This window comes from Salmo salar, chromosome ssa20 (assembly GCF_905237065.1).
Source record: "Salmo salar chromosome ssa20, Ssal_v3.1, whole genome shotgun sequence".
In the NCBI taxonomy this organism is placed as follows: Eukaryota; Metazoa; Chordata; class Actinopteri; order Salmoniformes; family Salmonidae; genus Salmo; species Salmo salar.
Window position 1 is genome coordinate 12,083,892 of NC_059461.1, and position 18,182 is coordinate 12,102,073.

General features: G+C 43.7%; 1 protein-coding gene across 9 annotated transcripts in view; it reads right to left on the reverse strand.

Annotated features, from left to right (window-relative positions):
* Positions 1–2,381: 2,381 nt before the first annotated feature.
* mef2cb (myocyte enhancer factor 2cb) overlaps positions 2,382–18,182 on the reverse strand; it is a 98,068-nt gene continuing 82,267 nt past the window's right edge. For 5 of the 9 annotated variants that reach the window (XM_014160843.2, XM_045702950.1, XM_045702949.1 and 2 more), the window contains exons 7-11: positions 8,515–8,690; positions 8,117–8,140; positions 7,119–7,248; positions 6,342–6,477; positions 2,382–6,120 (exon numbers count right to left, since the gene is read on the reverse strand). In XM_014160843.2, the coding sequence (XP_014016318.1) occupies positions 5,778–6,120; positions 6,342–6,477; positions 7,119–7,248; positions 8,117–8,140; positions 8,515–8,690 (809 nt within the window). In that variant the 3' untranslated portion in view covers positions 2,382–5,777. The remainder of the gene's footprint in view (positions 6,121–6,341; positions 6,478–7,118; positions 7,249–8,116; positions 8,141–8,514; positions 8,691–18,182) is intronic. The other 4 variants (XM_045702953.1, XM_045702954.1, XM_045702952.1 and 1 more) reach the window with 1 other exon arrangement.

Below are 18,182 nucleotides of genomic sequence, written 5' to 3' on the forward strand. Positions count from 1 at the left end.
AATTAACACGTGTGCCTCGTTAAAAATGAATTTGAGGAAATTATTTCATTGTTAATGCGTTTGTGCCAATCCGTTGTGTTGTGACAAGGTAGGGTTGTACAGAAGATAGCCCTATTTGGTAAAAGACGAAGTCCGTATTATGGAAAGAACATCTAAAATAAGCAAAGAGAAACAACAGTCCATCATTACTTTAAGACATGAAGGTCACTCAATCCGGAAAATTTCAAGAACTTTGAAAGTTTCTTCAAGTGTAGTCGCAAAAACCATCAAGTGCTATGATGAAACTGGTTCTCATGAGGACCGCCACATGAATGGAAGACCCAGAGTAACAACTGCTGCAGAGGATAAATTCGTTAGAGTTACCAGCCTCAGAAATTGCAGCCCAAATAAATGCTTCACAGAGTTCAAGTAACAGACACATATCAATGTCAACTGTTCAGAGGAGACTGCGTGAATCAGCCCTTCATGGTCGAATTGCTGCAAAGAAACCAATACTAAAGGACACCAATAATAAGAAGAGACTTGCTTGGGCCAAGAAACGTGAGCAATGGAAATTAGACCGGTGGAAATCTGTCTTTTGGTCTGATGAGTCCAAATTTGATATTTTGGGTTCCAACTGCCGTGTCATTGTGAGATGCAGAGTAGGTGAACTGATGATCTCTGCATGTGTAGTTCCCACCATGAAGCATGGAGGAGGAGGTGTGATGGTGTGGGGGTGCTTTGCTAGTGACACTGACTGTGATTTATTTAGAATTGAAGGCACACTTATTAACCAGCATGGCTACCACAGCATTCTGCAGTGATACTCCATCCCATCTGGTTTACGCTTAGTGGGACTATCATTTGTTTTTCAACAGGACAATGACCAAACACGCCTCCAGGCTGTGTAAGGGCTATTAGACCAAGAACGAGACTGATGGAGTGCTGCATCAGATGACCTGGCCTCTACAATCACTCAACCTCAACCAAATTGAGATGGTTTGGGATGAGTTGGACCGCAGAGTGAAGGAAAAGCATCTGTGTGAACTCTTTCAAGACTGTTGGAATAGAATTCCAAATGAAGCTGGTTGAGCTATTGCCAAGAGTGTGCAAAGCTGTCATCAAGGCAAAGGGTGTCTACTTTGAAGAATCTAAAACATATTTTGATTTGTTTAAAACTTTTTTGGTTACTACATGATTCCATATATGTTATTTCATAGTTTTGATGTCTTCACTATTATTCTACAGTGTAGAAAATAGTAAAAATAAAGAAAAACCCTTGAATGAGTAGGTGTGTCCAAACTTTTGACTGGTACTGTATGTTAACCAACGATGGGGTTGAGGTCAGGGCTCTGTCCAGGCCTGTCAAGTTCTTCCACACTATTCTCAACAAACCATTTCTGTATGGACCTCGTTTTGTGCCCGAGGGCATTGTCATGCTGAAACAGGAAAAGCCTTCCCCAAACCGTTGCCACAAAGTTGGAAGCACAGAATCATCTAGAATGTCATTGTATTTTGTAGCGTTAAAATTTCCCTTTTCTGGAACTAAGGGGCCTGGCACGAAACATAAACACAACCCCAGACCATTATTCCTTCTCCACCAAACTTTACAGTTGGCACTATGCATTATGGCAGGTAGCGTTCTCCTGGCATCCGCCAAACCCAAATTCATCTGTCGGACTGCCAGATGGTGAAGCGTGATTCATCGCTCCAGAGGACGCGTTTAAACTGCTCCAGAGTCCAATGGCAGTGAGCTTTACACCACTCCAGCCTACGCTTGGCATTGTGCATGGTGATCTTAGGCTTGTGTGTGGCTGCTCGGCGATGGAAACCCATTTCATGAAGCTCCCGACGAACAGTTATTGTGCTGATGTTGCTTCCAGAGGCAGTTTGGAACTCAGTAGTGAGTGTTGCAACCGAGGACAGACGAGTTTTACGTGCTATGCGCTTCAGCACTCGGTGGTCCCGTTCTGTGAGCTTGTGTGGCATACCACTTCGCGGCTGAGCCGTTGTTGCTCCTAGACGTTTCCACTTCACAATAACAGCACTTACAGTTGACCAGGGCAGCTCAAGCAGGGCAGAAATTTCATGAACTGACTTGTTGTAAAGGTGGCATTCTTTGATGATGCCACGTTAAAAGTCACTGAGCTCTTCAATAAAGCCATTCTACTGCCAATGTTTGTCTATGGAGATTGCATGGCGGTGTGCTTGATTTTATACACCTGTCTGCAAAAGGTGTGGCTGAAATAGCCAAATCCATTCATTTGAAGGGCTGTTCACATACTTTTGTATATATAGTGTATCAGTTTTTATATTGGGTCTACCATGATCAGTTATCAAGGTGAAGGGCATACATGGAGAGAAATGGACAAACACAATAAAGTCACACCAGAACATCAGGGTAACTAAGAAAGCCAGTCATTTTACTGAATTCTCTGCAAAATACAAATATCTTTTCCCCAGCAGAAGAAACTTTGATTTTAGGATCCAGACTTTTTCACTACATACAGCTGAATCAAGTCCTATGAGAAACAGATATGTGGCTTTAATTTAATAATATCTTATCTTCAAGTGGCAACAAAGGCCAGCTTATGCCGCTGAAAGCCGCTTTGCTTTCCAAACACTAACTTCAGACCTCTCCAACGTTTAGATTTCTAGAAGCTACATAAGTTATTACAGACTGTTAAGCATTTTTAGCTACTTATTTTTTCCCACCTTTTTTAATGTGTACAACTAAAATAAAGAAAACTGCAAACATGGTGGCGCAATCAAATAATCCCAAGTGAATAGTTGGTAATAGTTGGCAATGGTATACCACATGACTGTACAAGTGTATGTATACCACATTACTGTACAAGTGTATGGTCTCCCCTTTGCACTAGACGTGACCGATCAAACGGTAGCTGAGGTACTGGGGTGAGTCAATTAGAGGGACCAGTATAGAGGCTAATACAGAATAATGGCATTACAACTGATCAACAGGTGAAGAAATACAGATGCTTCAAATCCATAACCAAAATAAAATATGAAATAAATCAAGCATGCTCAATGTCTTTGCTTACACAATATCAATAAACGCCACCTACACCTCAGAAAACACACCACAGCTAAAATAAAGGGAGCTCTTGGTGTTGTGTTTCTGTAATTCATTAGTGAGCAAGTGGCACAAAACAGCAAAGTAACTCAATCAGCTAAATTAACAAAAGTGGGATTTGGAAAACATACTTTTCCATGATACTCAATGAATCAATGAATATACAAAAAAATTACACATTTGTTTTCTGATTTTAACTGCAGTTCACAAGGAAATTCATTCTGATAACACGACACTATAGCTACTAAGTACTAGCTACTATACCTACCATGTCTCAAGGAGGACATGTAATGGTATTCTCAACCTCTATCAACTATGAACAGTATGACCAAATCAAATTGAAATGGGAAACCAATTCTACATTTTGGAGCAAATGCTTTTATTGTTTTTTTTCTTCTTCAATGCTTGCAATAACCATAAATGAATGTGAAAATAAAAGTTGAATAATATTACAACACAGAAATGCCACTGGCTTTGGTTTTCCACACATATGCTGCCTGAAATATCATGTTTTTTTTTTTACCATTTGTATTGAATAAAAAAAAATAAAGGACACGGCAGGGGCTCTGCCCCTGTTTCTGACTACACAGACTGTATACAGTAACAACATAGTGAACTCGCATAAAATATGCACATAGAAATACCATAACACTTGAGTGACAACAGACTGAGGAGTGAGAGGCAGAGAGAAATGTGACTAGTTTCATGTAAAAAAAAAAAGATATATATATTTGTCTGAAATCAACTGTTGTAGTTCTCCCAAACCAGCATGTACATTTTTCCTACAACATCTTGTTTGAATGCTTCATGTTACACTGCTGAGGAGGTTGTGGAACACCGAGCTGGTGATTGGACAGAGTGGGCTCAAATATGACACAACTCCTTTCTGATTAACAATAGACCACCGATATACTCAACAGCTTGATCATTTGACACAAATACAATTTGGAACTATCAAATAAATATTGTAATCTGGATTTATGTGGTGTCCTGCACACAAGTTTGGGTCTCATTGTAATAATTGGCAAAGGATTTGCAGTGAAAAGATGAAATCAAATGTTCAAAATATACAGAATACATGGGCCAAAGTCCCATCAAGGAGGATGTTTTTGGTGGATGTTGTTGTAGAAACTGTGAGTATCATGACACATGCACAGATGGGCCATCATGGGTGATGTCAAAAACGTTCATTTGGCATGACGCATGTCACCTGCATGGGCATTAACCCCCCAAGTTCCAATCCCCACACAGTTTCCACAAATATGTTGTTTGTCAGCAAAGAGATCTATCACAAACAACTCTGATTTACTCACAAACAACTCTGTTCAACTGGTTCTCAAGGTTAGACTAAATACGCCTCTGAACAGCACTGTCCCAGGCTCAAATAAAACAAAAAACAGACAATATGTGCAATTGCACATAGAAAACTCCACTAAGAAAAAACTCAAAAAACATTATTATATATATTTATATATTAGAAAGCTATACACAAGCATGTTAATTTCACAGATTTTTTTTTTTTAAGATTCTTAATATTATCATTATTATATATAATTAGAAACACGTTTAAAAACGAAACCTCTAGAAAGAGAAAACAGTTCAGCTAAGCATGGGTTCTCAGTCTGTTTTCATGGCTTAGGGTTTTTTAATTTCTCATCGGACTATCCGTCTTATATTAGCAAAGCTATCAAAAAACACATTCTGGCTTATAGAAACTACAAAAAGCCACAAAATTGCTTTGCATTGTATTCCTTTCATATGAAAATATAAGCAAGTCTATCGTACAACAGTTTTTTTTTTTTTACTGAATATTTAATACAAGACCCAGGGTTTCTTGATTCAACTAACATGGCTCTTGGGTAAAAGGATGGTCCTATCAATGTGCTCCATGTTTGATGAAGAGCTTTATGTTTAGCATGGGTTCTCTCATCTTGGTTCCTCACATCTACCAATGGGCCTGTGGGGTATACCTGTACAATCCTTCAAATGTTGCATATTAGCTTTCATTTTGTATATGAATAATCTGTAATGTATAGCCACGTTTGACCCCTCCCCTTTGCCCCTGCCCCTCTATTTACATAAATACGTTGAACCTGCAACATGACATCATCTATCGTAACATACATTTTGCAAGGGAGAACTACAGAGAAAGGTAGCAATGAAATTGACTGTACACATGTATTGGTTGACCAACTCAAGTGCTAGGCTGTTCACTCAGCAACATATGCTCTCAATTTTCCTCTAGTCACTGATTATCACTGAGGCAAGTTGTAAGTACTTTTACAAAACAGAGTACCTGACTTTTTTGTTGTTTATTTGTTGATATGCATATATTTACACATACACACACGTGTAAATATATATGCATCATTTTTTTTTCACACGGCACAAATAATGCATAGCTCCCCACCAAAAATATCCCTAACCCCAACCAACACCCATTTTTATCTTGGATCACCAGTCCCATCCCCATTGCTTTATATAACTTCAATATGTATAGTACACATACTCTGCAAAAAGAAAACATTACAGTTAAATTTAGAAGAGCGTGCCCCCCTTCCTCCAATGAAACAGAGAGAGAGAAAAAGAGAGAGAGAGAGCATGGGGTCTAGAGGTGAGTGACGTGTCGCGTGGTGATATAGAGGGCGATGGTGTCGAGGCATCATTACGTCGCAGGGCTTGGGCAACAGCCAACGCTGGGCTATCATGTGGCCCACCCTTCGGACAGGCGCACACGTTTGACCGAGGGACTCTCGCGCTCGTCCATGGCGGGCCGAGACAGTCCCAGTGGAGAGTGGAACTCGTTCCTGTGCTCGTCCCGGTCGCTGCCCTCGTGGGAGCTGCTGCAGCTGCTCAGGCTGTCGACAGGGGAGTGGCCCGAGTCCTGGCGGGACGACGGGTTATGTTGCTGATGGATGCCGTAGCACAACGGTGTGCTACTGGTGCGATCTCTAGGAGGAGAAACAGGTTCGGACTTGATGTGCAGGCTTTGAGCAGAAGGCAGGGAGAGATTTGAACTCTGACATAAGTGATTGCTATTGCAATTTCTGTAGGAAGGAAAGGAAACGCAAGGGGTTACAGAGTAAAGAAACATGATCATGCACCCACACGTTTACTCCATATCTTCCCATTCATATCTCATATCTAGTCAAAAAATATCAGTATGTATCAGTATTTTCACTATAGTTTCGCCAACAAGCTTCATTTCAATATCCGTCCCTCTTTTCTTTGATTTGTCTACTGCTTGTTTGTATTTCCATATACTCACCCTAGCTGACTGAGGGCCGAATGCTGCATGTTCTGGAGGTGTTGTTGTTGCCAACCGCTCATGGAGCCCAGGTGGAGGGAGCTACCACTGTTAAAGCCGGACAGGGAGGATAGGTCTGCACTGCTCAGCGAGTATTCTACACAGACATACACAGAGAGAGAAGGCAACCAGTTAAAACCAGTTCAGGCCAGTTCAAACAGGTTTGTAAAGTACATTCGTTTTGAATTATGACTACTGAAATGAATAGTATAACAGTCAATTTCTTTCTCCTTATACATTTTTTCCTGCTGGGCCAACACATGTGCCAATGAGTCACAGTGGGTGTGGGAGTGTTGCATTGAGGGATATATGTGTATCAACAGCACCACCTGCTGTTAGGTTTTTGAAATGAAATGTTTTTAACATCACATTACAATGAAGCCATGTTTCAGGGCCGGACAACTTATTGTTACCTGATTTTGCATTAAAATGCTATATTTATTGGATAATGAGCATGCTTGTATTTACTATCATGTCTGTGAAGTCATGCAAATCTGTATGTATGAGATATAGATCTTATCAAATCAATAAGAATCAAATAAATCCTCAAATAAAAATGTAAATAGCGGGGCGAGTGTGTGCCATGTATAGTTCACTTTCCAGACTCATTGATACCCTGAAAGGACTAACAAGGACACACACTGATGTAGAGTGTATATGTGACAAAGACTGAGTTTGTGTGTATGTGTATGTGCATGTGTGTTTGTGTAGAACATGTGTAAAAGCAGTGGTACTTACCAGTACCGTATGAAGTGGAGATGGCTGATGGGTAACCGCCCATGCCTTGTCCTGGTAGGGTGGGCGTTGCTACTGAAACCACAGGGGTGGCCAATGACTGTGCTGACTGGGAGTTGTTTATTCTCTGGTTCTATGAGGGGAAGAGAAAAAGAGAGTGACGGAAAAGCATGAGTGCCATCACAAATAAAGTCAGCACCAAAGAAAAAAAAGAGAATAAAAATAGACTTAGTTGTTTTGTTTTTTTGCTCCGCAGATGCTAGAAGAATGAACAAGATGCCAGCTTCTTGGAAATTAATCACTTGACACGCGGCACTGCTGAACCCTGCCAACCCTATCATTTACCACCCCTCCTGAGGTTCCGCTGTCTCTATAGTAACCCTGCTGGTCTCCACGGCAACAGAAACAGCAACGGCTGGGAGAGGCACTTTATTGTGGCAGGGTGGTGCAGAAATTATGGCGGTTTAATGCCATATAAAAGTGTTCCTTTTGTTGCCTTTCATTTCCTGGTTCTGAGAGAGGGGAAGCATGTATGCTAAGTTGCCATGCAACGCCCGTCAAGCAGACATAGAAGGAAAGAATGAGGGAGGGGGTTGAAATGAGGGGGATGAGAGAGGAAAGATGATAGGATGCAATGACTCAGACATACCACTAGGTGTCACCCTAGGTCCTGGCAAAAACGCCCCCCCCTTCATTCCAACATGTACAACGCATGCCGCAGATCATGGAAGTTGCCCCTTTGTGGACAACGAGGATCATCTTACTCTTTACTTCAATCCTAACCTTAACATCGTAAAAAGTAATCACTGACCTTCGAGCAGCTCTTGGGAGCAACACAATTACACCCATAGAATTATAAGGCACTGGTTCAGTTAGGGTTGATGTATTTCTATTGTTAAAGCATAATGACTGGTCTCCCTTCTATCTAACTGAGGATGGTGGATGATGTTTAGAGATTGTTATTATTTTTGGTTGCTAGTTTGAGTGACGGGCCAACTTACCAATAGCAGATTGACATCCTCAGACTGATGGCATTAGAGGGGAGGGCGATACATTCAAATTAGTTTCATTGGATGGAAGTAGCAGGTGGGTGTGGTTCTAAGGATGGAACTGCTAGTAGTGAGGCTACTAAACAGAAGCTCATTTAAAAAAGGAAATGTATTATTACTACTGTACTCCACTAACAGTCTATCTATCTTATTAAAATCATAACTTATGACAGCACATATATCGGACAGCTTCAGCCACTTAAAACAAACACTCAAGAAGATAATAGAACACATTGAAAGAAAATCAACTGAAGGGACATATGTAAAAAAGACGAATGACAAACAGGGGTGAGGGGGGATGGGATCAGGACTGGAACTGGGCCTGGGGGTAAAGTGAATGAGCAACTCACCATGGAGGGCATGTTGTTCTTGGCTCCAGGGGGGATGAGCACACGCAGGTCTGGCTTGCGGTTGTTCATACCCAGGTTCATGGGTGGGGGAGACTTGGCCTGCATGCTCTTGTTCATGCTACCCGGAGAGGCCAGCAGACCGGGCGAGTTACGGTGGTGGTTCCCGTAGCCGTTGCCTAATGAGAAGAGAGGGAGACGAGAGAGCGAGGGAGCCATCAATTATACATTTCAAAAGACCGTCATTACTGTATCCTACAGATTGTCCTCAGACAACAGTAGCATGTTAAAGCATGTTCGGCGCATTCGGCGCTGCTGAAGACGGCGCCGAAGAGAATGGCTGACGTTTTACACGCCCATAACCAATTGTGCTATTTTGTTCATTTTTTTGCTTTGTAACTTATTTTAAAACTTATTTTGTACATAATGTTGCTGCTACCGTCTCTTATGGCCGAAAATAACTTCTGGACATTCGAACTGGGATTACTCACCACGAACTGGAAGAAGATTTTTCCTTTAACGAGTTAACGAGGCCCAGATCCCCGTCATTTGCGTGAAGAAAAGACAGAGGAAAAGAGGACGCAGATTGGGCTGCCTTTTGAGAATCCGTAGGTGAGCGAGTAAACTCCCACTGCCATCAATTCTACTTGCTAACATGTAATTATTGGAAAATAAAATTTATGACCTATGATTACAATTATCCTACCAAAGGGACATTAAGAACTGTAATATCTTATGTTTCACCGAGTCGTGGCTGAACGACGACATGGATAATATAGAGCTGTAGGGATTTTCAATGCACCGGCAGAACAGAGAAGATACGTCTGGTAAGACAAGGGGTAGGGGTGTGTGTCTTTTTGTCAATAACAACTGGTGAGCGATGTCTAATATTAAAGAAGTCTCGAAGTATTGTCCCTTATGATAAGCTGTAGACCAAATTATCTACCAAGAGAGTTCTCATCAATATTATTTGCAGCTGTCTATTTACCACCACAGACCGATGCTGGCACTAAGACCGCACTTAACCAACTCTATAAGGCCATAAGCAAACAAGAAAATGCTCACCCAGAAGCAGCGCTTCTAGTGGCCGGGGACTTAAATGCAGGCAAACTTGAATCAGTTTTACCAAATTTTTACAGAGATGCATACAAAGCTCTCCCCCGCTCTCTGGTCAGATGAAGTGGTCAGGACTGTTTTGCTAGCACAGACTGGAATATGTTCTGGGATTCATCCAATGCCACTGAGGAGTATACCACCTCAGTCATCGGCATCATCAATAAGTGCATCGACGACGTCGTCCCCACAGTGACCCTAACGTACATATCCCAACCAGAAGCCATGGATTACAGGCAACATCCGCATCGAGCTAAAGGCTAGAGCTGCCGCTTTCAAGGAGTGGAACACGAATCCGGACGCCTATAAGAAATCCCGCTATGCACTCAGACGAACCATCAAACAAGCAAGCGTCAATACAGGATTAAGATTGAATCCTACTACACCGGCTCTGATGCTCGTCGGATGTGGCATGGCTTGAAAACTATTACAGACCACAAAGGGTAACCCAGACGCGAGCTGCCCAGTAATGCGAGCCTACCAGACGAGCTAAATGCCTTTTATGCTCGCCTCGAGGCAAGCAATGCTGAAGCATTCACGAGAGCACCAGCTGTTCTGGATGACTGTGTGATAACGGTCTCGGTAGCAAATGTGAGCAAGACCTTTAAACAGGTCAACATTCACAAGGCCGCGGGGCCAGATGGATTACCAGGACGTGTACTCAAAGCATGCGCGGACCAACTGGCAAGTGTCTTCACTGACATTTTAAACCTCTCCCTGACTGAGTCTGTAATATCTACATGTTTCAAGCAGAACACCATTGTCCCTGGCCATAGGAAGCAAAGGTAACCTGCCTAAATTCGCATACCGCCCCAACAGATCCACAGATGACGCAATCTCAATCGCACTCCACACTGCCCTTTCCCACCTGGACAAAATAAACACCTATGTGAAAATGCTGTTCATTGACTAGAGCTCAGCGTTCAACACCATAGTGCCCATGACCCTGGGACTAAACACCTCCCTCTGCAACTGGATCCTGGACTTCCTGACTGGCCGCCCCCAGGTGGTAAGGGTAGGCAACAACACATCTGCCACGCAGATCCTCAACATTGGGGCCCCTCAGGGGTGTGTACTTAGTCCCCTCCTGTACTCCCTGTTCACCCATGACTGCGTGGCCAAACACGACTCCAACACCATCATTAAGTTTGCTGACAACACAACACTGATCACTGACAACGATGACACAGCCTATAGGGAGGAGGTAAGAGAACTGGCAGTGTGGTGCCAGGCAAACAACCTCTCCCTCAATGTGAGCAAGACAAAGGAGCTGATCGTGGACTACAGGAAAACGCCGAACAGGCCCCCATTAACATCAACGGGGCTGTAGTGGGGCGGGTCGAGAGTTTCAAGTTCCTTGGTGTCCACATCACCAATGATGGTCCAAATACACCAAGAGAGTCGTGAAGAGGGCACAACAAAACCTTTTCCCCCTCAGGAGACTGAAGAGATTTGGCATGGGTCCCCAGATCCTCAAAAAGTTCTACAGCTGCACCATCGAGAGCATCCTGACTGGTTGCATCACCAGGCTACAGAGGCGCTACAGAGGGTAGTGCGTACGGCCCAGTACACCACTGGGGCGAAGCTTCCTGCAATCCAGAACCTATATAATAGGCGGTGTCAGAGGGAAGCCCATAAAATTGAGAGAGCTTCCAGTCACCTAAATCATAGACTGTTTTCTCTGCTACCGCACGTCAAGCAGTACCAGACCTCCAAGTCTAGGACCAAAAGGCTCCTTAACAGCTTCTACCCCCAAGCCTTAAGACTGCTGAATTATTAATAAAATGGCCACCGGACTATTATATTGACCCCCCCCCATTTGTTTTATACACTGCTGCTAGTGATTGTTTATTATCTATGTATAGTCACTTCATCCCTACCAACATGTATAAATTATCTCTAACCTGTACCCCCGCACACTGACTCGGTACCAGTACCCCTGTATAAAGCCTCGTTATTGTTATGTTATTGTGTTACTTTTTATTATTTTTTACTTTAGTTTATTTGGTAAATATTTTCTTAACCAACAGTGCAGTTCAAGAAGAGTTAAGGGCTTGTAAGTAAGCATTTGGCGGTAAGGTCTACACTTGTTGTATTCGGCGCATGTGACAAGCAAAGTTTGATTTCATGTTGTACTGCGGAAACCATTACCTCAAATATTCAAATTATTCAACTAGTGGAGTGGAGATGCTACTGTCCTAGAGCCAGAGAGAGAGGTCACTTTCACCCAGTGATCCCACACAATTCTCCCATCTCCGCCTGATTTGGCTGGTTTGTGAGGACATATTCTTTCCTTTCTTAGAGAAATGTCCATTTTACCTCTGTCACTGTCATTTACCCTGCATCTAGCCAGTGATAGCCAGTGAGTCGTGTTAAAAACATCAAATTACGGCCTTGGAGACCACAAAGGGACAGGACCCATCATTTGGCCATCAGCGCTAAACACATGTGTTGCGTCTTCTAGACAAAGACCCTGCTTTGGGGTAGACACCCAATCCACATTCCTCCTCCGACAGACTGACTGGAGGACTGAGTTTAGCACCCACGCCACACACAAACCAGTGGGGCACCCTCCCAGCAACATCCCATTAAAAACAAGAGAGAGTGAGCAGTGTATATGCTTTGTTTCTAACCCAATCCCGCAGCCTGCTTTTTCCCCATTCCTAGGGGTAGAACAGAGAGCGCAGTATGGACGTTTCCCACTTGAAAGAGGGGCAGGAATTATACGTTAGACATAAATGAATTTCCTAATCATATACTCCAGGGGAAAATGAGTCGCAGATGTCTTCCTGAGCAATTTCCCCCCGCTGATCTTTGTTTAATTTGAGAGTGAGGTTTTTGTTGTTTGGAAATGAAAAGTCTCGAAAGCTCAATTTGAACAATCTGAAGAGTAAACGACCGCTAGCGGTGAAAGAAAATGAGGCTGTGACAATAAACAACAACTAGAAAAACAGTGTGTGTGCATCCATGTATGAGTTATTGTGTGTGTGTGTGTGTGTGTGTGTGTGTGTGTGTGTGTGTGTGTGTGTGTGTGTGTGTGTGTGTGTGTGTGTGTGTGTGTGTGTGTGTGTGTGTGTGTGTGTGTGTGTGTGTGTGTGTGTGCGTCTGCATGCTTGGGTCCCTATGTGTAAAATTGTGTTACTATAGTGTCAGAGTTCATGTGTGAGTGTGTGTATCAAATAGCACTTGTCTGTGTGTGTGACTTTGAATGTGTCTATTACTGTACATGTCAATGATGAATGCATGTGTCCATTGAGGTGTGCCTGTCATGACAGTGTACGTGTGCACAGAGCACGTGTATGGATGCACCTGTGTGTTTTGTATGGGAGCCTCTCCTAGAGCCACTCCATCCAGCTGCCTCATCAGCTCTGCTTGCCTCTCTCATCCTCATCGCTGGACTATTGTGCTGTTGAGTGAGCCCACGTGGAGAGACATGAATAGCGAATCAAAATAGCCGGAAAAGACTAGAAAATATCGGAGAATTACGTGTAGAAAACGGAGACTGTCCAAAACATCCCAGACTAAAAAACTTGAACATGACAGCTATCAATGTATGTCAGGTCAAGTCAAGGTAAGGCTGTTACTGTACAGCCCATCTGATTCATAGCTCCCGGCCCAGAGGCTGAGCGTACGGTGAGGAGGGGATTTCAGGCAGCCATTTTAGGACAACAGCTCAGGCTCTGAATATGACTGGAGACTGGCTATAGCCCAGGAGATGGGCTTTATTACCTAAGGCAGGCAATTGGCAAGCGATATGAATGCTAGAGGTCCTCTACAGCTGCTAGTGACTGGTTTACAGTAGGTTGATCTGAACTGAAGATACTTTGGAATATATCATGGATTGGGTGCGTATCTTAACAACTTGGCTACAGATTGGCAAATACAGTAGTAAGCATCTGACTACAGACGTGCAGCAGCTCTGTGAGTCCAAGACATCAAGACATGATCGTCCCGACACTGACACTAACAGTCAAACCTTTATTATTCTCCCTCTACCACCTCGCGCTGCAGAATAGAGCAGTGAGTTGAGGCAGACAAGAAGCAACCGTTTTGAGGAAGTACCAAAATGAAAACTCGCTGCCCAGATAAGAGTCTGCGAGATCATCCGATTTGAAGTGGGGATGCAAAGGTGAAGGCTATTTATGTAGGCAGAGGAAGTCTGTGGATGCCAACTGTGACTGTACGCTAACACACTGGCTGCCTTGCCTAAAGGTGCATCTCTGAACTTTTAACATGTGCCTACTAGGCCTCATGCACATGCACACACGCAGACACACACGCAGACAGACACAGACAGACACAGACACACAGACAGACAGACAGACAGACAGACAGACAGACAGACAGACAGACAGACAGACAGACAGACAGACAGACAGACAGACAGACAGACAGACAGACAGACAGACAGACAGACAGACAGACAGACAGACAGACAGACAGACAGACACACATACACACATGGCTGGTGTGGTTAAACCAATGTACATTTAACTGTTACTGAACAATTTCTGATGTCCTGTTGTGGTCTAACGGGTGTGTTCCATCCCACTTTCGATACGCAGGCACTTCCGTTGAGGTTTGGCCTAACGTGCTTTGAAATCTGAATCCACCAACTGAACTATGGCGCCATGCTAGTTAGCTAACATCCCACCTTCTACTGTATCTATGCAGGCTATGGACAAAGATATAGGGATCATTGAGCTGTTTTTGTAAGAATAGGCCTTGTGTCTTCGTCTCAAGGTTCTTGTCTTGCACGAGAGGATTGGCAAACAGGACAGAGTGCATCTGTTTCTGTAGAGCTGTGTCAGGGTCTATTCTGTGTATTGTATATCTACACTGTACAAAACATTGTTCTTTCCATGACATAGACTGACCGGGTGAATGCTATGATCCCTTATTGATGTTACTTGTTAAATCCACTTCAATAAGTGTACAGTCGTGGCCAAAAGTTTTGAGAATGACACAAATATACATTTTCACAAAGTCTGCTGCCTCAGTTTGAATGATGGCAATTTGCATATACTTCAGAATGTTATGAAGAGTGATCAGATGAACTGCAATTAATTGCAAAGTCCCTCTTTGCCATGCAAATGAACTGAATCCCCCAAAAACATTTCCACTGCATTTCAGCCCTGCCACAAAAGGACCAGCTGACATAATGTCAGTGATTCTCTCGTTAACACAGGTGTGAGTGTTGACGAGGACAAGGCTGGAGATCACTCTGTCATGCTGATTGAGTTCGAATAACAGACTGGAAGCTTCAAAAGGAGGGTGGTGATTGGAATCATTGTTCTTCCTCTGTCAACCATGGTTACCTGCAAGGAAACACGTGCCGTCATCATTGCCTTGCACAAAAAGGGCTTCACAGGCAAGGATATTGCTGCCAGTAAGATTGCACCTAAATCAACCATTTATCGGATCATCAAGAACTTCAAGGAGAGCGGTTCAATTGTTGTGAAGAATGCTTCAGGGTGCCCAAGAAAGTCCAGAAAGCGCCAGGACCGTATCCTAAAGTTGATTCAGCTGCGGGATCGGGGCACCACCAGTACAGAGCTTGCTCAGGAATGGCAGCAGGCAGGTGTGAGTGCATCTGCACGCTCAGTGAGGCGAAGACTTTTGGAGGATGGCCTGGTGTCAAGAAGGGCAGCAAAGAAGCCACTTCTCTCCAGGAAAAACATCAGGAACAGACTGATATTCTGCAAAAGGTACAGGGATTGAACTGCTGAGGACTGGGGTTAAGTCATTTTCTCTGATGAATCCCCTTTCCGATTGTTTGGGGCATCCGGAAAAAAGCTTGTTCAGAGAAGACAAGGTGAGCACTACCATCAGTCCTGTGTCATGCCAACAGTAAAGCATCCTGAGACCATTCATGTGTGGGGTTGCTTCTCAGCCAAGGGAGTGGGCTCACTCACAATTTTGCCTAAGAACACAGCCATGAATAAAGAGTGGTATCAACACATCCTCCGAGAGCAACTTCTCCCAACCATCCAGGAACAATTTGGTGACGAACAATGACTTTTCCAGCATGCTGCACCTTGCCATAAGGCAAAAGTGATAACTAAGTGGCTCGGGGAACAAAACATCGACCTCAAGTTCTCAATCCCAAATCCCAAGTTCTCAATCCCAAATTATGACAAACTCCAAGCATTGATTATGCAAGAATGGGCTGCCATCAGTCAGGATGTGGCCCAGGGCGGATTGCAGAGGTCTTTAAAAAGAAGGGTGAACACTGCAAATATTGACTCTGCATCAACTTAATGTAATTGTCAATAAAAGCCTTTGACAATTATGAAATGCTTGTAATTATACTTCAGTATTCCATAGTAACATCTGACCATAATATCTAAAGACACTGAAGCAGCAAACTTTGTCGAAATTAATATTTGTGTCATTCTCAAAATGTTTGGCCACGACTGTAGATGAAGGGGAGGAGAAAGGTTAAAGAATAATTTTTAAGCCTTGAGACAATTGAGACATGGATTGTGTATGTGTGCCATTCAGATGGTAAATGGGCAAGACAAAAGATTTAAGTGCCTTTGTACGGGGTATGGTAGTAGGTGCCAGGCGCACCGGTTTGTGTAAAGAACTGCAACAGTGCTGGGTTTTTCACGCTCAACAGTTTCCCGTGAGTATCAAGAATGGTCCACCACCCAAAGGACATCCAGCCAACTTGATACAACTGTGGGAAGCATTGGAGTCAACATGAGCCAACATACCTGTGGAATGCTTTCGACACCTTGGAGAGTACACGCCCTGAAAAATTGGGGCTGTTCTGAGGGCAAAAGGGGGTACAACTCAATATTAGGAAGGTATTCCTAATGTTTTCTACACTTGTGTGTGTGTGTGTGTGTGTGTGTGTGTGTGTGTGTGTGTGTGTGTGTGTGTGTGTGTGTGTGTGTGTGTGTGTGTGTGTGTGTGTGTGTGTGTGTGTGTGTGTGTGTGTGTGTGCGCGTGTGTGTCAGGCCTGTGTGCATGTGCGGGTGTGTGTGCATTTGCCTGTGACCTGTGGAGATATAGAGAGAGACAATGAGAGCAGGTCGATGAAGGGTGTCCCACTCCCAGCTTTAGAACACCTTCCATGTCCATTTGTGTATTTACAGTATGTAGCTGTCAGCAGCGGTTTTGATCTCTGCTCTGCCTGCTTGTTTCACCATGTAGGAGAATGAACCAGCCCCTGTCACCTCTCACCTCGATCATTCACATCTTTCTCTCTCTCCTTCTCTCCATCTAACTCTCTCTTTCCCAAGCTGGCCAAGGGGTTGAAAGATGAGACACACACATAGAGATGTAAAAACACACACAGCCACACCGCTTTTACACCAAGGCCGTGACAACTCGACCTTCCAGTATCAAACTGTGTCATGTGTTGCTTATCAATCAAATCTATCTAACAATGTTGGCACCCATGGCATGAGTGGCACAAGGGGCTGTATGTGTGTTTCTCTAAGAACGAGGGACATTTGATAAGAAAATCAAACGTCTGCAGCAAACACTAGGTCAAAACACTCACCACTGACAATCTGCTTTTCAAAGCAAAAGCGAACAAATAACCTCTGCAACAGCGGCCACCTCACACTGAGTCACACATAACCCAGAACATCATTAAAACCTATGACCGGCTTCACAGAACGCTTCCATCTGTGTCTCTCCCTGTTTCTCCCCCTGCACACATGAATGGCTGAATATTCATCATGGGGTTTTTCCCCCTGTAAGATTTAAGAGGGACTTTAATGGAATATTTTTTAGTTCCACATGAATCTCTCTCCATGGCGTGTTTTCACCGCGGCTGAGCGCACTGGGTCCTCACAGAGTGCCTCTATTCATTGCCGCGGCGACACAAAGGCTACATTTGAAGCACGCTCCGGAGCACGCTGCCGACGGAACACACACTACAACAAACGGCTCTGTTGTGTGTGTGTGTGAGTGTGTGAGGGGCCAGACAGAGGGACCGGGCTCTGACCCCTACCAGGGAGCCCTGGGGACCAGACAGGGCTGCCCAGCTGTGCTCCCTTGACCCCCTTACTGAGAAACTAATCCCTCAGACCCAGTCTAATACTCCCCCCTCTCCTTCTGCTGTCTGTGCCCTATCTGTGAGGGCTTCTCCAATTGCCTATTAGCTCACTATAAGACAAACCGTTGAATATCATCTGTACAGCAAATTGTGACCACATATAACCCCACAAACACACATGTAAATCCATTCAAACTCATGCAAATAAATGCAGACACACACAAACACATGGCCTGATTTACTTTCCACAGGAACATTATGGCGAGCCACGCCCATGTTAAATGTATTTTGCTCAAGACATATGATAGTAGATAGCCTATGAATGAGTTAAAATATCCAAACAAAATGAGACGTATGTGTGTTGTCAAGATAGAGGAAATAAACAGTGGTTAAAGGGTCGTATAATGCAGTGTGATGATGCTCGGGTCATTAAGACATAGCGTGCACACACACACACACACACACACACACACACACACACACACACACACACACACACACATTACACATTATAGTGCCCTCAAAGCTCATCAATAAGCTAAGG